At 38.2% G+C, this 25,593-nt stretch overlaps 1 protein-coding gene across 1 annotated transcript in view; it reads left to right on the top strand.

Annotated features, from left to right (window-relative positions):
- Window positions 1-25,593, top strand: part of MYOF (myoferlin) — a 182,985-nt gene that overhangs the window by 112,830 nt on the left and 44,562 nt on the right. The window contains exons 25-36 of the mRNA XM_049764380.1: window positions 1,464-1,595; window positions 3,196-3,359; window positions 6,098-6,212; window positions 7,847-7,952; window positions 9,975-10,120; window positions 14,119-14,292; window positions 15,804-15,912; window positions 16,376-16,453; window positions 23,126-23,307; window positions 23,395-23,553; window positions 23,982-24,080; window positions 24,843-25,004. Coding sequence (XP_049620337.1) covers window positions 1,464-1,595; window positions 3,196-3,359; window positions 6,098-6,212; window positions 7,847-7,952; window positions 9,975-10,120; window positions 14,119-14,292; window positions 15,804-15,912; window positions 16,376-16,453; window positions 23,126-23,307; window positions 23,395-23,553; window positions 23,982-24,080; window positions 24,843-25,004 — 1,626 coding nt within the window. The remainder of the gene's footprint in view (window positions 1-1,463; window positions 1,596-3,195; window positions 3,360-6,097; window positions 6,213-7,846; window positions 7,953-9,974; window positions 10,121-14,118; window positions 14,293-15,803; window positions 15,913-16,375; window positions 16,454-23,125; window positions 23,308-23,394; window positions 23,554-23,981; window positions 24,081-24,842; window positions 25,005-25,593) is intronic.

The raw sequence follows: 25,593 nt of genomic DNA, 5'->3' as shown, positions 1-25,593 counted from the left end.
CGGTGTCCCATATGGTCCCCTGTGCCTGCCAGGAGCTATTTCTGAGCAGACAGCCAGGAGTAACCCCTGAGCACCGCCGGGTGTGACCCAAAAACCAAAAAAAAAAAAAAAAAAAAAGAATTTCCCACTTTCGGGGCCGGTGAGGTGGCGCTAGAGGTAAGGTGTCTGCCTTGCAAGCACTAGCCAAGGAAAGGACCACGGCTCGATCCCCCGGCGTCCCATATGGTCTCCCCAAGCCAGGGGCAATTTCTGAGCACGTAGCCAGGAGTAACCCCTGAGCATCAAATGGGTGTGGCCCGAAAAACCAAAAAAAAAAAATATCAAGTTAATTTTTTTTATGTTCAAGAAAAAAATTGAAATAACTGAATTTCATGGGGCCGGAGAGATAGCATGGAGGTAAGGCGTTTGCCTTTCATGCAGAAGGTTCGTGGTTCAAATCCTGGCGTCCCATATGGTCCCCCGTGCCTGCCAGGAGCGATTTCTGAGCATAGAGCCAGGAGCAACCCCTGAGCACTGCCGGGTGTGACCCAAAAAAGCAAAAAAAAACAAAAAAAAAACAAAAAAACAAAAAAAAAAGAAATAACTGAATTTCTAAAACATCATTTCAAAACTTAAAATGTCCCATTTAAAAAAGGAAAAGTGGGGCTAAGAGATAGCACAGTGGAGCATTAGCCTTACATGGGCTGACCTGGGAAGGACCCAGTTTGATTCCCGGCATCCCCTATGGTCTCCTCAGCCTGCCAGGAGTGATTTCTGAGCTCAAAGCCAGAAGTGACCCCTGGGCACCACTGGGTATGGCCCACCAACTAATAAATCAATTAATCAATAAATAAGTAAAGTTAAAAATACATTTAAAAAAGAAAAAGAAAGGAATACTATGTTAGGTCGTTGCTCAAACAATTGTGCAAGTGCCTTTGCTTCTGGTGTAAGTCAATCCTCATAGAAGTGCTTTGCATGCAACTCCCTTCTGAACTCTTAAAATACTAAGAAGATACTGTACTCAAGGGTCATGCTTTAATAAGATTAGTCTTTGTAACTGCTTCATCTAGGGAATTCTTAGGCAAACCGGTATTTTGTTTCCATCACTAAAAAAGATGAAAAAATACAATTACTATTTGTTGATTCAGTTCCGACCTAGATTCCTGCTACAACACCTGGAAGTACCCTCAGCACCTGGACCATGAAAAGGACAACTGACATCCTAGTCTTATTAAGAAGATAGTTTTAATCTCCTAAACCCCCTGAAAAGGCCCTCAGGGACACACAGGGGATGCTGTATTAGGGAGCCACTGCTTTCTTTGCTATTTTAATCTTTGCTGTGGGGGTTATTTGGAAATATTTTAACTGTACAAACATAAGATTAGACCGATGAGAGCAATAATTAGATGTTCAGTCTGCCTTGGTTTGAACTTAATGTCACAGTTCATGCTGTGCCCAGTACTCATGTCCCTTGCATTTCACAGTATCCTCAGGAAAAAAACAATGGACCAAAGGTGCCTGCAGAGTTGCGAGTGAACATCTGGCTGGGTTTAAGTACTGTGGAGAAGAAATTCAACAGCTTTGCAGAAGGCACATTCACTGTTTTTGCTGAAATGGTACGTGCAGCGGCCATCTCTTTTTCTCTCTGGAGTTGAGGGAGAGTGGTGGGGTGTCCACAATGGCCACTACCCAAAAGCCCATCTGAGGTGCTTTAATCTAAAGGATTACATAGGAACAGATTACACTGGGACAGATCAGACAGATTCAAGTGCCAGGATCCCAGGAATGAGGCATTTGAGAGCAAATGGTTCCCTCCTCACTTCCGGGAAGCCTCATCAATTTTCCCAGGAGGAAGAAGACACTGCCTGAAGATTTCATAAACAATAGAGATCATTTGCAAAACCTTTCCTTAGTTTCAAATCCACTTTTCAATTAAATGTCTCATTGTAGTTAAAACAAATGAAAATAATTTTCATGGTTTGTAGCTGAAAACAGAACCATTTGAATTTTCTAATGTACTTTTTTTTTCAATAGGGGCTACATATGTCAGTGCTTGGGGCTACCAGGACCATCCCCAGGGGACGTTCAGAGGCCACCTTACACATTCTCACACATTAAATGTTCCACCATTTAAGCAATCTCCTCTACTCTTTCATATACTATTTGGAGGCGTGGACCATACTTGACAGTTCTCAGGGTTTACTCCTAGTTGGCTCATGGGACCATATATGGGACTATACAATCCAACCCACATACAAGAAAAACACCATAATAAGATCTGTGTTGTCTCTCTGACCCTATAGTGGTGGGTTTTCCAAGATGGACTTTCTCCTGACAAGCAGAAGAAAATTTAAGAATTTCTCTTTTTATAGTTTTGTGCCAGGTACCAAGGCCAGTACTGAAAATGAATCAATGAATATAATTGATCTTTCATCAATTATAATGTTTTTTTGGGAAATGTGCCTCATGTTCTAAACAGTGGACTTACAACTGAAAATGAAATAAGCATGTTCACGAAGTGAGCACTTTTTACAAGTTTATATTTAAAATATTAGGTTCAGAAACTGCTTGCAATTATTCAAAATAATAAGAAAGACAGGCAATTGGCTCAAGTGGTAGCACACTTACTTTGTAGGAGTGAAGCCCTAGATTTGATCGCCTGCAACTCATGACCCCTGAGTATGACCCTGTCGCCCACTCTCAGTGACTCTTTCCCAAAAATAGAAACAAATGACATCATAGATCACTCCTGTCAAAGCACTTTAACAATCATTTGAGAATCAGAAACACTCTACTATAACAGCATTATTATTGCTAATAGCAGATGGAAATGCTGAATCTTAGAAAGATAAATGCTTTACCTAAAATTTCATATTCAATAACATCTCAGGTTAGTTCCACACTTTCTAAATATAAAGCATTTTTGCCTTCTGTCTTTTCTTAGCCTTAGTTTAAGATAGCATTGAAAATAGTCTGACCTGGGGCCAGTGCAATAGCACAGTGGGCAGGATATTTGTCTTGTATAAGGCCAACCTAGTTTCGATCCCCAATATCCCATATGTTCTCATGAGTACTACCAGAAATCTCTGTTGAGTGCAGAGCCAGGAGTAATCCCTGAGCACTTCGGGGTATGGTTCAAAAACTAAAAGAAAAAAAAAAAGGCTGGCTTTATTTATTGATCTCTAATAAGGTTTCTTTCTCCTTTTCTTTTAATAGTACGAAAATCAAGCTATTATGTTTGGAAAGTGGGGCACATCTGGATTAGTAGGTCGTCACAAATTCTCTGATGTCACAGGAAAAATAAAGCTCAAGAAACAATTCTTTTTGCCTCCCAAAGGTTGGGATTGGGAAGGAGAGTGGATAGTTGATCCTGAAAGAAGGTATGTTTTCTGTGTACTGAGAAAAAATGATGTCAATAAGAACCTTTTCCTAGAAACTGTTTAATGAATCTTCCCCATCACTTTTTTTTGGGGGGGGGGGGTGAAGATCACACCCAGCAGTTCTCAGGAGTACACCTAGCTCTGCATTCAGAAATCATTCCTGGCAGGCTCAGGGAATCATATAGGATGCCAGGACTGGAACCACCATTTGTCCTGGGTCCGTTGCATGCAAGGCAAAAGTCCTACTGCTGTGCTATCTCTCCGGCCCCCCCCCATCACTTTTTTAAATGATATTTACAGAGTTCTCACTAAGTAGAAATGGGTTCATTAAAATTTCTAGACACATGAAAGGCAGCATTAATATCTCATATTATATGACAAATATAAAAATCGCCTGGTAATTACATTTACTGAGAACATATTATGGTTAGGGTGTTGAGCAAAAATGCCATTCTTGTTGAAACAGGGAGGACTTCAGCCCTACAAGATAGATCATATCTAACATTATGAAGGGTAGGCTATATTTCTTGCAAGCAAACAAGAACAAGACATAGTTTCACAAATATTAGCAGGAAACACAAAAATCCTGGTCAGAGACAATGGACTTCATTTCCCAGAGCACCAACTGTCACTCTATTCTTATCCTCAATTGCTACAGGATGACAGAAGAGAGGAGAGGCTCTGAGATTAGGGCTCCTAAATATCCATTCCACCATGATTGTTAAACATACTAGTTCTTATTCTGCAAAGAGCTATCTGGGGCTGGAGAGAGTGCTGTGGGAGCTGGAATTTGAATGTATTTGGATTGAAGTTCATGTGGCTGACTTAAGTTTATTCCCCAATACCACATAAGCTTCCCTGAGCATCTGGAGGAGTGATCACTGAGTACAGAGCCAGGTCTAACCCAAAACTCAGAAAAAGAAAAAGAGGACATTATCTGTATTCCAAGTTGGTGAATATAAACAGAAAACATTCCCCCAAATATAGCATATAACAAATATTATGAGGCCTTCATTCAGAAATACAAAATTCAAAGTGAGTGCTCTCCCAGCAAGTAATAGTATTATCTCTATTTAATAATGAGAAACCCAAAAGAAATTGATGAAGTCCAAAAGTCACACAGGTTGTCAGAGATATTCATTTTGTCAGGGTGAAAACCAGGTATGGCCAGGACACTCAAACCAGCAATCAACGATTATACTGGAAAGTCTACCGTAATTATTTCTGTAAAATTGTTTGGAGTTAACTTTAAATGAGAGAATCAAACCAATTGTTTGGTATGCACATGGTCTTGAAATAGGTTAGTAAAAATGAAAGAAGAAAAGGAACTTTGCAGATGTGGAGTGAGGAGGCGGGGAGCAGGCAGGGAAGGAACTGATTTCCCTGGAGTCTGCGCAATGTCAAAGCCTGGTTTCCAAGTATTACCCTAAGCATCAGAAACAGCATTCTTTTCTCTTCGCCTCATGAAAAGATACTTGAGTTTAGAGGAAACATTCTTAAGAGAGAGGCTGGATCTTAAGGCCCAAACTTAGAGTTTGCTTTCCCTGTCACCATTACCAACCCCAGCCCAATCACACAGACAGTAGGAAGAAGATACATTGTGGGATTAATTGGATTACATGAGTGTGCTGAGTCTAGTATTAATATTTAGTAGTTGTCTCTGGTTTGCCTGTAACCCAAGACAGCTTGCTCTAGATGTATTTGGGGTTGCTAGTTTGGAGAAAGGAAATGGGATTTTAATTGGAGAGGATAAAGAAAGCTTATTGAGGACAGAGAAAGGGAAAGGGAACTGCAGTCGGAGAAGTAGACACATTCAGGATTGGATGGAACCTCAGACGTACCCGCCTCATTTCTTGTTCTTCTCTGGGGCCCTGAGAAGTTAATTTATACAAATTATCAAGACTATAGTTATTTTCTGCCTTTTTTTTTTCCTCTCTGAGTTTTATACAGCAGAGGAAAGGAGTAGAAATGGTAAAGGAAAAACAAATATTTAAAAAGAAATGGTAAAAAATAAGAAACCTCATTTGAGTGAATACCTGGCAAAAGACTTAAAGTCAAAGTTGGAAGCAATATTCTTTTTTGCAGGATTGTCCAAAGACTTGCTAATTTAAGAGAGAAATTGACATGGCAGGGAGTCAGCATGGCTTTCTCCAGTTCCCAAATGTAGTTTGGAGCCATAAATTGCCGGGCTTGGCAGGCTACTAGGAACTCTCTAGAAAATTCTAACTCCTTCCTGTAGTTTGTTAGTTATGTAGACCAAGCAACCCCTGAGTGAAAATTTCCACACTTGGTCTTCTAAGAGGGTCTCTATTACATTTTTAAAAATAGAGGAACCATGGGGGACAACTCCCTATTCGTTTGAACTGATATCCAAGAGTTTTTGCTGAGAAAAAGCCAAACAGCCCTGAACTGAAACACAAGTATGGAACATGAGGTCCCTCTCAGAAGCTGCTGCCCACCACAGTTTCCCCAGACTTCACCCTAATTATGGAGCGGGAACAATCCTGCTAATTTGAGGAGTTCTCTATAATTTAGGTCTCATTGTTCCAGCGGGCCCTTTCTTCAAAGGAATGTCAAGAGCTATTAGAACAAAGAGGAGTTTGGAATGGAGAACAGAAAGGGGAAAGCCAGGAGGGAAAGGAGCTGCCCCCAGGGTAGACATGCTTCCCAGCCATTGGCAAGAGCTGGGACTGTGGGCTACCCTTTCTCTCTGGGATCAAGCAAGCTTTCCTCCACAGTTTGCTGACTGAGGCAGATGCGGGTCACTCGGAGTTCACGGATGAAGTGTATCAGAATGAGAGTCGCTATCCGGGAGCTGAGTGGAAGCCAGCTGAGGACACCTACACAGATGCGGTGAGCAGCCTCTTCTGAGATGCACCCTCATACTTTAATTCCTTGAGCCCCAGAATCCATGAACCCAACAGCAGTTAGCCCCATTCCATGCTGAAGAGCCCTGTATTTATATGAACTTTAACCACACAAGTGCAACCGGAGAGACTACTGTGGAAAGGACACTGGGCCTATTTAACTAGATGCTGGTCAAAGGTAATATTTGGGTTGTGCAAGTTTTTGAAACAAATATTTATTGTGTGTCCAGTTGCAAAAGTCATGACACGTCACCTGTTCCTGCCTCTAAAATATTCAAACAGAAAATAAAGAAAATAGAAGAAAGGAAAAGTAGTTTTCCCCAATCCGTATTTCTTTTTTTTTTTCTTTTTTCTTTTCTTTTCTTTTCTTTTCTTTTCTTTGTGTGTGTGTGTGTGTGTGTGTGTGTGTGTGTGTGTGTGTGTGTGTGTGGTTTTTGGGTCACACACGGCAGTGCTCAGGGGTTATTCCTGGCTCCATGCTCAGAAATTGCTCCTGGCAGGCACGGGGAACCATATAGGATGCCAGGATTCGAACCGATGACCTCCTGCATGAAAGGCAAACGCCTTACCTCCATGCTATCTCTCCGGCCCCAAGTTTTCCATTTCTGAACTCATACAGAACCCTTTCCTTTACATAAGTAGAATCATGGTATGCAGAGTTCTGCAATTTGTATTTTTCACAATATTGGACATCTGATATCAAAATATGCAGATCTAGGAGAATAAGAAAAAAATACCTATGAAGTGTTGTATATACTATATGTGTCCATTACAATTTGTTTCTCAATCCTTTTTTCTCTTTTTTTCAGTCTTCAAGTTTTTATAAATGATGCCACAGTAATATCCTTATATGTAGTTTTTTAATTCATCTTTGAAAGCTTGCCTCTGGGAAAGATCCCTAGATCGGCTTCGTCACAGAATCAATTTATGTATAATATTTGGGTAAAAATTGCTGCCTGCTTTCCAAGAGTTGGCTTAAATTTTTGTTCCCACAAGTGGTATATTAGAGGACTGTTATGCTATGTACTAATGCCCACTTTAACATCTTTGTTAATACACAAATAAAAGACATCTTGTTATTTTCATTTCCTTATTCTTAAAGTGTGGCTGGATATTCCTCCATTAACCACTTTTATTTCTTTCACTGTGATTTTTTAGAACTATCAGGTTTAATGAATTTTAAGTAGTTTTAAGCCAATATTTAACATAAACTTTGCCCAGTCTTAAATGAGGCAACTTCAATAGCATTTCTCTGTACTTAAAAACACATTTTTTAGCCTTATCCTCCTTTGATGGGCTCATCTCAATATAACCCCTCATAAATAAACTATTTAAAATATTAAACTAAAATGTGAAATTACTATTTGACCATTTCTGACTTACAAGAGCAATTTCTCATGGTTTAACGTAACATATTCTCATTAACAGAGCTGTTCTGAGAAACAAATTTCCATATAGGAATTGAAAAATAACAAAAGTTGAGAGGTTTGTTCTGGGTTAGGATTTGATTTCCAAGATAATAGCAGGGTTCACGTGTGAATTCCATGGTGCCTGTCTCTCACCTTTGCATATTATTTCACACAATAACTGCATTTATTTGTTTGTCTATGGTTTTTAAAGAACGGAGATAAAGCAGCATCACCCCATGAGCTCACTTGCCCTCCAGGTTGGGAATGGGAAGACGATGCGTGGTCATATGACATAAATCGTGCAGTGGATGAGAAAGGTAAAATACTTTCGATCTGTTTCCTGGGTGGGTTCTCTCTGTGAAGACCTTAAGTAGAATCTGTTTCCTTGAAAGGGAGGAGTTTCATCCCTATTAGTCTGGATTAACCACATCTTGAGGTGTTTCTTGTTAATTCAGATACAAAATCTGAAGTGGAGTATGGTATATCTATCAAGAATCAAAGATATGGGGCCGGGCGGTGGCGCTAGAGGTAAGGTGCCTGCCTTGCCTGCGCTAGCCTTGGACGGACCGTGGTTCGATCCCCCGGCGTCCCATATGGTCCCCCAAGCCAGGAGCAACTTCTGAGCGCATAGCCAGGAGTAACCCCTGAACGTTACCGGGTGTGACCCAAAAACCAAAAAAAAAAAAAAAAAAAAGAATCAAAGATATAAGAGGTAGTAGAGTGGCTAGACTTCTAGAGTCCAGGGATTCAGCATAAGAATCAGAGACTGGCAGATAGGATTCAATTCCTGACACCAAAAGGCCCACCAGGTATTATTATGGAGGCCCTGAAGTGTGTCTGGGAGAGGTCCTGGCAGTTTCCAGCATTGCTGGCCCAAGTATCCTCAGGACTGCAGGGCCCTAGCAGCATAGTATCTCAGGCCTTTGTACTGTTCTGCTGACCTAATTGGCCAAGAATTGTTAGTGAGGTCTCCAGGTCACCTGGCCACCTTCTGCAAGAAATTTACAAACTATATCTGTCATGCACTCACACATTCAAGCTCTGGGGAAAAGCTGGATTTTTTTTTTCCCTCTGTTTTAGTGTTATTCTATTCTCTCCCTGTGACCATCATTATCTGCCCAACTTACATCAAAAAGAAGAATAGTAAAATAGCTTACAAAGCAATCCTATTCGGGGTCAGAGCTGTGACACAAGTGGTAAGGCATCTGCCTTGCCAGCACTAGCCTAGGGCAGACTGTGATTCGATCCCCCAGCATCCCATATGGTCCCCCAAGCCAGGAGAGATTTCTGAGAGCATAGCCAGAGTAACCCCTGACCATAACCAGGTATGGCCCAAAAACAAAACAGAACAAAAAAAGAAAGCAATCCTATTCAATGATAAAGCACATTATTGACATAGCTTCTATAAATGATGTTTGTCTCCTTCTATGAATGGAAATTAAAGTGAAATGGGTGCTAACATTTGTAACTATTAAATGAAGGCATTTAATTTTTTCCCTAAAAGTATGAGTAATGCACAGGAACAGCCTACACTTATATTAAAGATTTCTTTTTTTTTTTTTTTTTTTTTTGGTTTTTGGGCCACACCCGTTTGATGCTCAGGGGTTACTCCTGGCTATGTGCTCAGAAATCGCCCCTGGCTTGGGGGGACCATATGGGACGCCGGGGGATCGAACCGCGGTCCTTCCTTGGCTAGCGCTTGCAAGGCAGGCACCTTACCTCCAGCGCCACCTACCCGGCCCCTATATTAAAGATTTCAAGTAAGATGATAACCACCGGGGCTGGAGAGATAGCTTGGAGGTAAGGCATTTGCCTTGCATGCAGAAGGACAGTGGTTCAAATCCTGGCATTCCATATGGTCCCCTGAGCCTGCCAGGAGCAATTTCTGAGCATGGAGCTAGGAGTAACCCCTGAGTGCTGCTGGGTGTGACCCAAAAACCAAAAAAAAAAAAAAAAGATGATAATCACCTTGGTACACACATCAGCTTTACAATAAGACCATTCACTGACCAACCACAAATAAAGTAGAGAGCTTGGCCTTAGTGCTTTGATTTCATTATTTTGGTTCATTTTTTTCTAATGAAGCACAATTTGGGAGGGTTAGGCTATTATGTTTTTATTTGGGGGCCACACCCAGTGGATCTCAAGGGGTACTCCTGCCTCGGTACTGAAGAAACACTCCTGTCAGGCTTAAGGAACACTATAGAATGTCAGGGACTATACAGGATGTCAGATACATTCACACATGAAAGTAGAGTGTTGTGGAGCAGAAGTGACAGAGTGCTTTCTGAAAATTTGACCATTTGACAAAAGTATCTCTTTCTGATCATCTGTTCCAGGCTGGGAATATGGAATTACCATTCCTCCTGAAAATAAGCCCAAATCCTGGGTTGCAGCAGAGAAAATGTATCATACTCACAGACGGCGGAGGCTTGTCCGCAAACGCAGGAAAGATGTAACACAATCCTCTGCAAGTACTGCAAGGGTAAGAGGAGTAATGGAGCAATTAAGGGGTGAGAGGCAAGGGAGCCAGGCTGTAAGCTTTGCCTTTTATGCCACACAGAATTCCAGTCAATGTGACTTTTTTTTTTTATTTAAACACTATGATTACAAAGTTGTTCAAAATTGAGTTTCAGTCTTACAATTTACACTATCCTTTACCCATGAAAGTTTCCCACCACCATTATCCCTGGTTTCTCTCCCACCGTCCCCTCTAATTGACTGTGGGGCAGGCATTTTACTCCTCTCCTCCCTCCTTCTTTCTCCCTCTCCCTATCTTTACCACTCTTCCTCTTCTTTTTTTCCTTTTTTGACACTGGTTTGCTCTACTGTTAATGAAGGGAAACCAGGAAACCATGCATATCACTTCGTCTTCATCCAACATCCAGTTACTGTCCCGAGTGATTGGTTCTAATTATCATTGTCATAGTGCTCCCTTCTTTGCCCTAACTGCACTGCTCCACTATTTGTGGAAAGCTTCCTACCATGTACTAGTCCTCCTGGCCCTCTTCTTTATTGTGGTAGACATACCTACCACATTATCTTTTTTTTTTTATATCCCATAAATGAGTGAGACTATTCTGTCTATCCTTCTGATTTATTTCACTCAGCTTAATACTCTTCACATCCATCCAAATCCAAGCAAATTTCATGACTTCATTTTTTCTAAGGGCTACATCTACATAGAATACATTGTGTAGATATACCAGTTTCTTTACCACTTATCTGTTCTCAAGCACCTAAGTTGTTTTCAGATTCTTGCTATAATAAATAGTGCTGCAATGAATATAGGAGTACAGATGGCATTTTTTGTATTGTGTTTTTGTGTTCCTAGAGTATATATCTATTCCTAGGAGTGATGAATCATATCGAAGCTCAATTTTTAGTTTTTTTTTTTTTAACTCTGGACAAGTCTGCATTCCCACCAGCAGTAAAAAAGAGTGCCTTTCTCCCCACATCCATGCCAGTACTGGTTGTTCTTGCTCTTTGTGATGTGTACAAATCTCTGTGTTGTGAAATTATCTGTTGTTTTGATTTGCATCTCTCTGATGATTAGTGATATGAAGCATTTTTTTCATGTACCTTTTGGCCATCGGCATATCCTCTGAGAAAATGTCTGTTCATATCTTCTTTCATTTTTGGATGGGGTTAGATGTTCATTTCTTGCTGAGTCCTACCAGTGCCTTGTATATGTTAGCTTGGATATTAAACCCTTATCAGATGGGTATTTCATAACTAGCTTCTCCCATTTCGAGGGCATTCTTTGTGTCCTAGTCACTGTTTCCTTCAAGGTGCAAAAGTTTTAAGTTTAATGTAGTTCAATTTGTTTATGATTGCGTTCACTTTCTTGGTCAATAGTGTTTCTTCCTTGGAGTTTTCTTTAGTTTCAATGTCATGGAGTGTTATGCCTATACTTTCTACTATATATCTTATGGTTTCAGGTCTGAAAGCAAGGTCTTTACTCCATTTTGATTTGATTTAATGTGCATGACATTAAATAGAGGTCTGAGTTCACTTTTTGCATCTAGCTGACCAATTTTCCCAACACCACTTGCTGAAGAGGCTTTCCTTGCTCTATTTTGTATTTTTTGACCTTTTATCAAAGATTAACTGATTGGGGGCCAGAGAGAGAGCACAATGGTAGGGCATTTGCCTTGGGCTTGGCCAATCCAGGTTTTATACCTGGTATCCCATATAGTCCCCTGAGCCCGCCAGGAGCAATTTCTGAGCGCAAAGCCAGGAGTAATCCCTGAGTGCCACCAGGTGGGACCCAAAAACCAAAAAAAATTTTTAATTGATTGTATACTGGTGGGTCCATCTCAGAATATTCAAGTCTACTGCATTGATCTGAGGGTCTATCTTTATTCCAGTACCATTCTGTTTCAATGACTACTGCTTTATAGTACAGTTTAAACTTGAGAAAAGTGATTCCTCTCATGTTCTTTTTCAAAATGATTGTTTTGGCTATTTGTGGGTATTTATTGTTCCATACAAATTTTCAGAATGTTTGAAGCACTTTTGTTAAAGCAGTCTATTTATTCATTTATTGGTTTTGGGGTTATACCTGGTGATGCTCAGGGATTACTCCTGGCTCTGCACTCAGAAATTACAGCTGGCAAGCTTGGGGGACCACATAGGATGCCAGAAATCAAACTGGGTCCTTCCTGGGTCTGCTGTATGAAAGGCAAATGCCCTATCACTGTGCTATCTCTCCAGCCCCTAAACCATGTTTTGAAAAATGTCATGGATATTCTAATAGGGATTGCATTAAATCTATACATTGCTTGGGAAGTATTGACATTTTAATGATGTTTGCCCTTACAGTTCATGAGCAGGGTATATATATTCCTTGTGTCCTCTTTTATTTCTTGAAGCAATGCTTTGTTATTTTCTTTTAATAGGTCTTTCATCTTTTTAGTAAAATTAACTCAAAGGTACTTGATTTTCTGAGGCACAATTGTGAATAGGATTGTTATTTTAATATCTCAGCCTCTGTTCTCTAGAGAAGCTTTTTTGTAGTCATTAGGACTTTCATGCCATCTGCTAACAGCAAGAGCTTCACGTCTTCCTTTCCAATCTAAATGCCCACTGGTTGTTCAGCAGTGAGAGTTATTAAAGTTGTTAAATTTGTTTCTCCATGTCAGGGTGTAATTCACTACTATTTTCCGAGCATCGTGATCTGAGAAATTAGTTGATACAATTTCTATATTCTTGATTTTATGAAGGTATATTTTGTGGCCCAGAATGTGATCTATATTAGAGAATGTTTTATGTGCATTAGAGAAGAATGTATATAATCAGCTTTCTGGGGATGAAAAATTTTTTATATATCTATTAAGCACTTTATTGCATTTCTTCCTTCAAAGCCAGTATATTCTTATTAATTTTAGTTGTTTTTTTTTTTACCTATCCAAGGATGACAGAGTGGTGTTAAAATATCCCCCAACTATTGTATTGCTATTGATGCCTTTCTTCAAGTCTATTAGCAGTTTATTTTAAGTATTTTGCTGATACCTTATTAGATGCAATATATTTATGAGTGTGTTTTTTTCCTGATGTACACATCCTTGATTATTAACAAATCACCGTCTCTGTCTCTAACAACCCTTTTTAAAGCCTTAAGTCCATGTTGCTGTTCCTATTGCTGCCTGGTTCTGCTCTTTCCCTCTTCACTAATGTCCACTACCTAGTTGAACCATGCTGATGAGTTCCCAATCATGCTGCTGCTTTCCACAATTCCCAGCTCTGCTGCAGGGCTGAGGGATCAATTCAGGACATCATTCATCCTGTCTTTGGGAACAACACAGCCACAGTGCTACTTCCAGCTCAGCCTCTGTTCTCCAGGGCCTATCTGGCACTACTTTTTTCCCAATAATCTCCCTCAGTGTTTGATACTCGATCTAATGGTCTGTCTTTGCTCCTTCTCCAGGTGTCTGATTCTGGGCTGGGCACAGGCAGTGGGGCGTTTGCCTTGCACGGGCTAACCTAGAATGGACTGCCATTCAATTCCCCTGGCATCCCAGATGGTCCCCCAAGCCAGGGGCAATTTCTGAGTACATAGCCAGGAGTAACCCTTGAGAGTCACTGGGTGTGGCCCAAAAATAACAAAAAGGTATTTTAAAAAAAAAGAAAAAAAAGGCAAACAAATTTATTTTATTTTCTAGAGGTTGAATACATTTTTCTCTAAGTTACTGAATTAGGCGCTCCTCCTGATGGTAAAACCACCATATTGAAAAATCTCATTTCATGTTAATTTATGGTAGTTCTACATTCCCATGGACCATCAGATCTGCAAAGGTAGAGAAATAATCCACTTTGTTCTCTTGTATATCTCTGGTTCCTAACACAGAGCTTGGCACAGAGTACATGTTCAATATGTATTTGTTGAATGACCAAATAATTTTCTTTACCAACAGAAGAATACCTATTATTAATATGACAGTGATGACAATTAGTATCATCAAAACTTTTGTTTTATTTTAGGCTATGGAAGAATTTGAAGACCGAGAAGGATGGGAATATGCTTCATTAATTGGCTGGAAATTTCACTGGAAACAGCGGAGTTCAGATACCTTTCGCCGTAGGCGCTGGAGAAGAAAAATGGCTCCTTCAGAAACACATGGTGCAGCTGCCATCTTTAAACTCGAAGGTGCCCTTGTAAGTAATGACTAGCCAAAGTTCACATAACGTTGGCACAGGGAAATTTCATGAATGTTGAATACATCTGACTCTATAAAAACCTCCGGAAGGGTCTCTATTATAATTCTTATAGAATTAATGTATCATTAACATTGAAAAGGTAACATAAAAAGTTCTGCTGCAGACACAATTATTTCACATAGTTTCACCTAGCATTTCTAAACACCTGTCCCAAAACCCTTGCTTCTGGTGACAACTGTTAGCATCCATTATATCTTAGAAAAAAAATTCACAAATTATGGAAGTTAAATATATAGGTAAGAGAATAGAATAGCCTTTTTTTTAATCCAACCACAATTAGCATTTTTCTAATACAAATTATTTAGGGGGAAAATTGTAAGAGGGAGGGAGGGAAGAAGAAAGAAAGAAAGAAAGAAAGAAAGAAAGAAAGAAAGAAAGAAAGAAAGAAAGAAAGAAAGAAAGAAAGAAAGAAAGAAAGAAAGAAAGAAAGAAAGAAAGAAAGAAAGAAAGAAAGAAAGAAAGAAGAAAGAAAGAAAGAAGAAGAAAGAAAGAAAGAAAGAAAGAAAGAAAGAAAGAAAGAAAGAAAGAAAGAAAGAAAGAAAGAAAGAAAGAAAGAAAGAAAGAAAGAAAGAAAGAAAGAAAGAGGGAGGGAGGGAGGGAGGGAGGGAGGGGAGAGAGGGAGGAAGGAAGGAAGGAAGGAAGGAAGGAAGGAAGGAAGGAAGGAAGGAAGGAAGAAGAAAGAAAGAAAGAAAGAAAGAAAGAAAGAAAGAAAGAAAGAAAGAAAGAAAGAAAGAAAGAAAGAAAGAAAGAAAGAAAGAAAGAAAGAAAGAAAGAGAAAGAAGAAAGAAGAAAGGAAAGAAAAAGAAAGAAAGAAAGAAAGAAAGAAAGAAAGAAAGAAAGAAAGAAAGAAAGAAAGAAAGAAAGAAAGAAGGAGGGAGGGAGGGAGGGAGGGAGGGAGGGAGGGAGGGAGGGAGGGAGGGAGGGAGGGAGGGAGGGAGGAAGGAAGGAAGGAAGGAAGGAAGGAAGGAAGGAAGGAAAGGAAGGAAGGAAGGAAGGAAGAAAGAAAGAAAGAAAGAAAGAAAGAAAGAAAGAAAGAAAGAAAGAAAGAAAGAAAGAAAGAAAGAAAGAAGAAAGAAAGAAAGAAGAAAGAAAGAAAGAAGAAAGAAAGAAGAAAGAAAGAAAGAAAGAAAGAAAGAAAGAAAGAAAGAAAGAAAGAAAGAAAGAAAGAAAGAAAGAAAGAAAGAAAGAAAGAAAGAAAGAAAGAAAGAAAGAAAGAAAGAAAGAAAGAAAGAAAAAGAAAAAGAAAAAGACTTGAGACAGAAGATAATGATTTCAATTTTCTGCTCTGTTACTTTCAAGCTAAAAGTCAAACTGAAAGTCATTTGCTGTGCTGGGCATTATTTCTCTTTAAAAGTGAACTAATTTGAATAAGGAAAATATTTAAAAAGCCACAATTCAATTTGATTTGGTTTTAGATGGTGTTCACTAATATTTTTCTGCCTCTTTAGGGTGCAGATCTGACTGAGGATGGAGATGAGAAGAGTTCAGAGAAAGGGAAGCAGAGTGCCACCACTGTGTTTGGAGCAAACACTCCCATTGTTTCCTGTAACTTTGACAGTACGTATTAAACATATATTTGTGTATGACAGGTGGAGAAAATGACAGGGGGTGATGCTTGTGTATGAATAAAATAGGATAAGATATATTAAATTTTTTGAAATATCAAAATACTGTTAGTAGGTAACTATTTTCTAGATCTGATGCTTCAGATTTATGAAAGATTTATTTCTGCAAGTCCTAGAGGCCAAGATCAATTCAAAAGGTTGATAATGACAAACAGTTTGCTAAATTAAGGTACCTTTCAGCAGGAGTAATGTTCTGATAGATGCACAGCATTAAGCTCACAGTAGTATTGTTTAGAATAAGTTTTGTTTATAGCAACCAGAACTCTACTTTGGGATAATGTGTCCTCGTCATCATGTATTTGTTACTGGGGTAGATTGATGTAGGTGATCTGAAGTATATTATTGCCAATGATGACCACTTTGTACTATTATATTTCTTATCTTGTTCTTTTCAGGAGTCTACACTTACCATCTGCGCTGCTACATCTATCAAGCCAGAAACCTCATGGCTTTAGATAAAGATAGCTTTTCAGGTAGAAGCAAGGACTGAAGGTGGAGGGCTGGGGAGATGGGAGGGGGCGTTTTTCCACTTCACTTGTAATTATTATCAATGGCTAGCTTAATATTACTATTTGGTGGGGAAGACACTGATATCTGTACTCAGGGCTTATATCTGGTTCTTCACTCAGGAATCAGTCCTGGCAGTACTCTGAGGACCATATGGGGGTTATATGGTTGCTGGAGATTAAACCCAGATTAGCCTCATGTAAGGCAATCACACACACTACCTGCTCACATCTCACCATCCCCTGAAATTTTGGTGAATTTCTTTTTTTTTTTACAACAAAAATTCAGTTTGTTTTCTTTTAATACTATTTATGGTAAATACATACAACTTATTTTATTACAACTTCATATACAAAGCAAAAGTACATAAGAAATTTATCTTCACAGAAACTTGGAACATCAGCCCACATAAGCAAGATAATGCTTCAGACAGAAAATTCAAGAATTACCATAATGAAGTCAAGCACAATGGGTAGATAAATGAACTCAAAGCATAAAACAAAACAAAACAAAAAAATTGAGAAATTTGTTCATATTCCAACAGTATTTCAAAAGTATTGAACTTTTACTAAGACTAAGATCCTAAACTAGGAATCTAAAATGGATTTCTTACCTTTTATTTCCAGAAATTATGTGGGCTGAACAGCAAGATGGGTTATTCAATCCAGCCACAGCCTCTTGCCTGTGAATTTCTTTCTATGTGTATTTGGGTTTTTGTTTATTTTTTGTGGTTGGTTGGTTGGTTGGGTGATTTTGGTGTCTAGTCAAAACTGACTATGCTCAGAGTTTACTCCTGGCTCTGCACTCAGGTATCACTCCTGGCAGGTTCTAGAGACCATACATTGTACAAGGTATGATGACATTGTAAAATGTATAGTTGAACCTGGATCTGCCACATGCAAAGCAAGAGCCCTCCCTGCTGTACTCTCTGACCCTAGCTTGATAATACTTTCAAGTGACTGCTTTTAGTTCTTCTTCACCACAGAGAAAAGCCATAGAACTTCCTCTTTATGACAATAAAACTCTGATTTCTTTTTATCTTTGGGCTATTTCTAAGAAGAAAGATGTGGCAATGAAAGGGGAAAGGTCCAGGTCCTCTTGCTGGAGATTCTTGTGCCACTATGGTTCAAGGACCATCTGTGCTATCCCAGAAACTTTCCACTTTCAGGACCTGAAAGTCAACAGAGCTTTCCTCAGCTTCCTATGGAAACAGATTGTATTGAGAGAGTGCTTGGTAGAATGGAGCACATGCCTTGTATATAAGAGGCCCTGGTTCTTTCTTCAATACCATACATAATTCCCCAAGCATGGCCAGAAGTGATTCCTGAGCAAGGAGACCAGAGTAGCCCTTGAGAAAGGTCAGATGTAGTCCAAAGAACAAACAAATAATAAAAAAATAAAAGTCACCTTAAAATATAGTATGCTCATATAAATTATGAGATATTATTCAAACACTCATGTTAAATCAACATTTGAAATGAAAGGAGCAGACTTAGGGTTCTGTTCCTGAGGTTGTTTCCTACCCCTGGAATGCCACCAGAGGGCACTCTATCATTGAAAGTTAAAATTAGGGGCCGGAGAGATAGCATGGAGGTAAGGCATTTACCTTTCATGCAGAAGGTCATCGGTTTGAATCCCGGCGTCCCATATGGTCCCCCGTGCATGCCAGGAGCAATTTCTGAGCACGGAGCCAGGAAAAACCCCTGAGCATTGCCGGGTGTGACCCAAAAACCACAAAAAAAAAAAAAAAAAAAAAAAAAAAGAAAGTTAAAATTAAAATCCTATCAAATTCTTTTTTTTTTTAATATCTTTATTTAAGCACCATGATTACAAACATGTTTGTAGTTGGGTTTTAGTTACTTAAAAAAAAAAGAAGAAGAATAACACCCCCTTTGCCAGTGAAACATTCCTACAACTAATGCTATCAAAATTCTTAGATAAAATTTTAAGTAAAATGTCTTGCAGGTTGAGATATAAAACATACCATAAAGCAAAAAGCAAGGGTTCCTATTAGTTCAAATCACACTGCTAAAATCTAAACTCCCTTTTAAGTTGATGCAAAAACTTTAGGTTAGACTTCAGGTTAGACTCAAATTAGGTCAGTGTCTGGACAAAAATTTAGAATAAAATTAAAATGTAAGATTCAGACTCGAATGGTTGCTTTCAGTTGTTTTCCTTATCCAAATCAGTCCACATTTAAAGAGGAATAAAGCCCAGAGCAGCAAATGACTTTCATTCTTTTAATAAAAACTTTATTGACATAGTTTCACTGCATTTAAAGTGTACAGTATGCTATAGTTATATATATGAATATGCTATAAAAGAGCATAAGAGGGAAATTCCACAAGAGGGAAATTTACCTCCCACATTTACCTTTGTGCATATATGAAGAACCTCAAAGTTCTATTGTCTTTGAGAATTTCAATTATATCAGATATATTTATACTATACTTACAAAGCTTTCTTTTTTTTCTTTTTTTTTTTTTTTTTTTTTTTTTGGTTTTTGGTTTTTGGGGGTCACACCCAGTGGTGCTCAGGGGTTACTCTCAGCTTTGCACTCAAATCACTCCTGCCTCTGGGGACTATATGGGATACTGGGAATCGAACCCAAGTCCATCCTGGGTATGCCACGTACAAGGCAAAAATGCCCTACTGCTGTGTTATCTCTCTGGCCCCAATTATTAGACTTTCAATATTAGATCCTTAGACTTTGTTAACCTTATAATTGAAAAGTGTACCCTTTTACTAACCACTCCCCATTTCCACTGCCCCTAGCAACCACCCCATTTCTGAGTTTGAATTTTGGAGGAAAATAGATTATTTTTTATCTTACTTATTTCAATTTATATGATTGCTGCAGGTTAATCCGGGCTATTATTAAAAATGGCAGATGTTTTACTTTTTAAAAGCCCAATTATATTCCATTGTATTATATTTTCTTTAGTTATTCTCTCATATTTCTTTAGTCTTCTATCTATCAATGTACATGTTGCTTTCATACTGTGTCCATTGTGAATAGTAGCACAGTGATCATGAGAATAAAGAAATATAATGCTTTTATTTACTTTGGATATATACCCAGAGGTATGACTACATCTTATATAGTACCTTTATTTTTAATTTCTTAAGGGATCTCCTTACTGTTTTCTTTTTAATAGTGAAGTAACTATACTAATTTAAAGTCCAATCAGCTGTGTTAGGTTTCCTTTTTCTCAAATTTCTGACAGAATTTAGTCACTGCCTTTTGTTTGCTATTTTGTCTTGTGCCACTCCTAGCTCTATTCCAGGTACTATGTACCAGGAATATAGGATTCCTGTATGCAAAGCAGAATATTGACTTTTGAGCAGTTTCTTTCCCAGGCCCTTATTCCTGCCTTTTTTTTTTTTAAATTATAAACATTCTAACATGTCTGAGGTGATAGCTCATTGTGGTTTTGACTTTCATTTTTCTGATGATTAGAGTTATTGAGCAGCTGGGCCCAGAGAGATAGCACAGCGGCGTCTGCCTTGCAAGCAGCCGATCCAGGACCTAAGGTGGTTGGTTCGAATTCCGGTGTCCCATATGGTCCCCCGTGCCTGCCAGGAGCTATTTCTGAGCGGACAGCCAGGAGTAGCCCCTGAGCACCGCCGGGTGTGACCCAAAAAACCAAAAAAAAAAAAAAAAAAAGAGTTATTGAGCAGCTTTTCATATACTATTTTTTTTTTTATTTTGAGCCACACTTGACAGTGCTCATGTATTACTTCTCACTCTAAACTCAGGGTTTGTTCCTGTAGGAACCTGTAAGGCTTATTTCTGTAGGGGGTTCATGGAACCATATGAGATGCCATATCAAACCTGGTCAACCTTGTACAGGGCAAATACCCTTGTACCTGCTATATTGTTTCTTCAGCACTAAATTGTGTATCTTTGAAAAACTGCTAACTTGGGCCCTTTGTCCATTTTAAAATTGGGTTATTAGGTGCTTTTATGTCTTCTTCAGTTTTTTTCTTAAATGTTTTATAGTTTTCAGTGTATATGTCTTTCAACTCCTTTGATATATTTTTATCTTTAAGGATAATATCAATATAGTTCCTTAAATACCAATATAGCTCCTTAAATATTTGTATATCATGTTTCAATTTTGTCTCAGAATTTTTTCTTTTTTTGGTTTTGGGGCCACACCCAGCAGTGCTCAAGAGTTACTCCTGGCTCTGCACTCAGAAATTGCTCCTGGCAGGCTCAGGGGACCATATGAGATGTCGAGGATTGAAGTTAGGTCCATCCCAGGTTGTCTGTGTGCAAGGCAAACATCCTACCACTGAGCTATCACTCTGGCCTCTGTCTCAGGATTTTTTTGAATGTCTTTATTAGTGTATAGAAATATAAGTTTATACTTTTTTAGTGTATAGAATATAACTTATTTTTTGTATATAATTTTATATGCTTAAACTTTGCTGCATTTGTTTCTAATGTTTTATTTTTCTTTCAGAATGTTCAACATTTCACTTTTTTGGGGGGGCACACCCAGTGATACTCAGGGTTACTCCTGGCTATGCACTCAGAAATTGCTCCTAGCTTGGGGGACCATATGGGACACCATGGGATCGAACTGCAGTCTGTCCTGGGTCAGCCATGTGCAAAGCAAATGCCCTACCGCTGCAGTATCACTCCAGCCCCAGAATGTTCTAAATTTCAATTGCAGAGAGTTTTACTTCTTTCTTTTTGATTTGAATGTCGTTTTTCTTTTTCTTTCTTTCTTTCTTTCTTTCTTTCTTTCTTTCTTTCTTTCTTTCTTTCTTTCTTTCTTTCTTTCTTTCTTTCTTCTTTCTTTCTTTCTTCTTTCTTTCTTTCTTTCTTCTTTCTTTCTTTCTTTCTTCTTTCTTTCTTTCTTTCTTTCTTTCTTTCTTTCTTTCTTTCTTTCTTTCTTTCTTTTTTTTTTGCCTAATTGCTTTGGCTAGCACTTAATATGACAGAAATGTATGTAAAATAAAAGTGTCAAGAGTTGGCCATTCCTATCTTTTTCATGATCTAAAGAAAAAAATTTTATCTTCTCGTCACTTAATGTGATGTTAGCTGTGAATGTGACCATTATTAGATTGAAATATGTTCCTTCTATACTCAGTTTATTGGGGTTTTATTCTAAAGGGTGTTAGGCTGTGTCAAGCATTACTTTGTGGTATATTTTAGTGAATGGCATATGTTGAAGTAACCTTACATCTAAGAAACAAATCTCATTTATCACAGTGTGATCCTCTTGATGTACTATTATATTTGCTTTATGAATATGTTGTTGATTCTTTGTATTTGTGTTCTTTAGAGATATTGGCCTTAAAATTTCTTTTCTTTGGGGGAAAATTATTTATTAACTGGCTTTAGTTTTATTGTAACACTGGCCTTATAAAATGATTTTTGAAGTATTACTTTCTTTTAATTTTTTTTAAAGAAAATGTGATAAAAGTAGGGGCCTGAGTGGTGGTGCAAGTGGTAGGGTGTTTGCTTTGCATGCACTGACCTAGGACGGACCTCAGTTCAATCCCCTGGGATTCCATATGGTCCCCCAAGCCAGGAACGATTTCTGAGTGCATAGTGAGGAGTAACCCCTGAGTGTCACCAGGTGTGGCCCAAAAACCAAAAAGAAAAAAAAGAAAATGTGATCAAAGTTCTTATTAGCAGTTTTTTAAATTCATCACTGAAATCATAGTTCTAGTATTTTATTTGAAAGTTTTTGACTACTGATTCAATCTCTTCCATGGTAATTTGTTCTGATTTTGCATTTTTTTATGAATTAGTCTTCATGAACTATGTGTATATATCACTTTATTCATTTTTCTGGTTATCTCATTTCATATGTAAATACTTACAGTATTTTCTTATAATTTTTAGTATTTATGCATAATAAATGTAATTTCTCCTTACTTTTTTATTTGACATGTCATGTTTCTATTTTGTCTTGTGATTATTTTTATTTTTGGCATTTTTCTTAAGCCATTCATTGTTTAAGAACTTGTTTAATCACCACATATTTGTGAGTTTCCAATATGTATGTATCTTTGTGCTGTCAGACCATTCTCACATATGGTAAAATAGTTGCTACAGAATGACATGAACTAATGTTTGTCAAATAGACTCTTTCTGATGAACTTTCCATTAAGTAATTTACATTATCTTTATATCATTTCATCCTCCCAACACTACAAAATTTATTACAAGAAGTAGAAACTAAAGTGAAGGTTGATTATAAGTATTAAATAAGTATTACTTTTTAGTATCATATAATATTTTAAGTAAAAATCTATCATTCTTCCCAAGATTATATTGCAAGGATGAAGATGGAGTTTAAATCCACTTAATGACTGACTATAGAGTTTACACTCCTAAACCATCATAAATGTAGCATGTTTGGGGCTGAAGAGATTGTACACCCTTGCACACAGCTAAATCAGATTCAATCCTTGCCATCCCATATGGTCCTCTGAACCCCGCCAGGAGTAATTGAGAATCCTCACCAGAGTTTCTTGAGTGCAGAATCCCTAAGCACCACCAGGTGTTTTCAAAGAAAACTTTTTTCTCTCTACCTTTGTCTTAGAATTAGATGGTGATAGTCCACTTTGGGAAACACATTGTTCATGTCCCATTGTTAATCTCTTTTCAATTTTAGATCCATATGCCCATGTCTCCTTCCTCCATCGAAGCAAAACGACTGAAATCATCCACTCGACTCTGAATCCTACATGGGACCAAACGATTATATTTGATGAAATTGAAATTTATGGGGACCCCCAAACAGTCCTGCAGAACCCACCAAAAGTTGTCATTGAACTTTTTGACAATGACCAAGTGGTAATTGGGAATTCTCAGATAACTTGAAGGATGATGGGGATTTATTGGGCTGTTCATTAAGCAATGTAAAAACTATTATTTCCCTAGGGCAAAGATGAATATTTAGGGCGAAGCATGTGCTCTCCTCTGGTGAAACTAAACTCAGAAATGGACATCACACCCAAACTTCTCTGGTACCCAGTAATGAATGGAGACAAGGCTTGTGGGGATGTGCTAGTAACTGCAGAGTTGATTTTGAGGAACAAGGTACTTAAATTACTTCTTTAATTTTATTAAAGAACAATGATTTACTAAGTTATTCCTACTTGAGCTTAGACATACAATATCCCAGCACCAATCCTACCACTAGTATCAACTTTCCTTTACCAGTGTAACCAGGTTCCCTCCCACCTTGACTGGCACATTTTAAAGTTTGGTGGTTGTAATTTGGAGCTCATATTTTTAGTGCTGTCAGCCCTGTGGTTTGGATATATACCTCCCCACATTACCAATGTATCCAAGTCCTCTAACACTTACTCCCCCATTACTTCCCTATCTCGTTTTCTTAATATTCCCAGAACAAAGTACTTTTTAAGTCCTCACATATTCTTTCAGAGTAGTTTCTTAGAACAAGTGTTAATAACTCCAGGCTCTCTTTATTGGGACTGAAAGGAAGGACTGTGTTTGTATTACAGGATGGCTCCAACCTTCCTATTACTCCTTCACAAAGGGCACCAAATCTATACATGGTCCCCCAGGGGATCAGGCCTGTGGTTCAGCTCACTGCTATTGAGGTATGCAACTCTCTGTGGTTTGATTTGTGGGTGAGATGAGGTTGGTTGTGGGGCCACACGCAGCAGAGCTGGGAAGATCACGCCATGCTGGGGATTAAACCCTGGCTGCCTGCATGCAATACATGCCCTCATACCATTGACCTATTTCCCCATTTTCTATTTATGTTTTATTCATTAAATCATATGCATGTGGATACAGAAGTAGAATATTTCATATAGAAAATGGAATCTTGTGTCATATACAACTTCCTTCAGATGTGTTCCAAAATTGGAAATAATCATGTAATAAAAAAATAAACTTGTTGAAGCAATAAGAACATGCTGATTTCAACATTAGTGAGAAAATCTAGGTTCTCATTTACTGAGAATCAGTAGATATCTGAGCTAGAAGATTTCCTAGGTCAATTCACAAATACGAGGGGCTGGAGCAATAGTATAGCAGTAGCAGGTTGGGCACTTGCCTTGCATTTTAGCCAACCCAAGTTTTTTCCCTCCAGTACCCCATTTTGTTCTTTTAAACCCACCAGAAATGACCCCTGAGTATAGAGCAAGGAGTAACCTCTGAGCACCACTGGTTGTGGTCCAACAAACAAAATAAAACAAAAATTGAAGATAAGGGAATAAGAACTTAGAGGAGAGTGCCTATGTATGCTACAAACCCAGAACATATAGGACAAATCAAGTATTTGTCGATTATTCAGAGAATTTTTCCTTTTGATTCTTGTTTTTAATATATTGGTTTTCTTTCCACTGCTTTCTTAGATTCTAGCTTGGGGTTTGAGAAACATGAAAAGCTTCCAGATGGCTTCTATTACATCACCCAGTCTCATTGTGGAGTGTGGAGGAGAAAGGGTGGAATCAGTGGTGATCAAAAACTTGAAGAAGACACCCAACTTTCCAAGTTCTGTTCTCTTCATGAAAGTGGTATGAATCATGACTCTAGCTTGTGTGCGCAGGAGCTAGATTTTAGTTGAAATGTGAATATAATCATTCCACACACAGACATAATTTATGTATTTTTAAAGTTAACTACAATTAGAAAAATGCTGCAGTGATTCTCTCTCTTAGGTATTACTGTTAAAAACAAAACAAAATACATTTCCTTAAAGCTTCAGTCAACTCTAATGACACAATAACTGTGTACAAGACTTTTTTGAGTTCTTCAATAAACTCTCTGCTAGTCGTTAATGTCTTGCCAACTCTTGGTCCAGTCTTTAAGGACTTAATAATAACCCTGTATTAAAGCAATCAGCTCCTATGGCCTTTCTTTCTTTCTTTCTTTCTTTCTTTCTTTCTTTCTTTCTTTCTTTCTTTCTTTCTTTCTTTCTTTCTTTCTTTCTTTCTTTCTTTCTTTCTTTCTTTCTTTCTTTCTTTCTCTCTTTCTCTCTTTTTTTCTTTCTCTCTTTCTTTCTTTCTTTTCTTTCTTTCTTCCTTTCTTTCTTTCTTTCTTTCTTTCTTTCTTTCTTTCTTTCTTTCTTTCTTTCTTCCTTCCTTCCTTCCTTCCTTCCTTCCT

This window comes from Suncus etruscus, chromosome 17 (assembly GCF_024139225.1).
Source record: "Suncus etruscus isolate mSunEtr1 chromosome 17, mSunEtr1.pri.cur, whole genome shotgun sequence".
NCBI classification, from domain to species: Eukaryota; Metazoa; Chordata; class Mammalia; order Eulipotyphla; family Soricidae; genus Suncus; species Suncus etruscus.
This window is presented reverse-complemented; position numbering and strand designations above follow the sequence as displayed.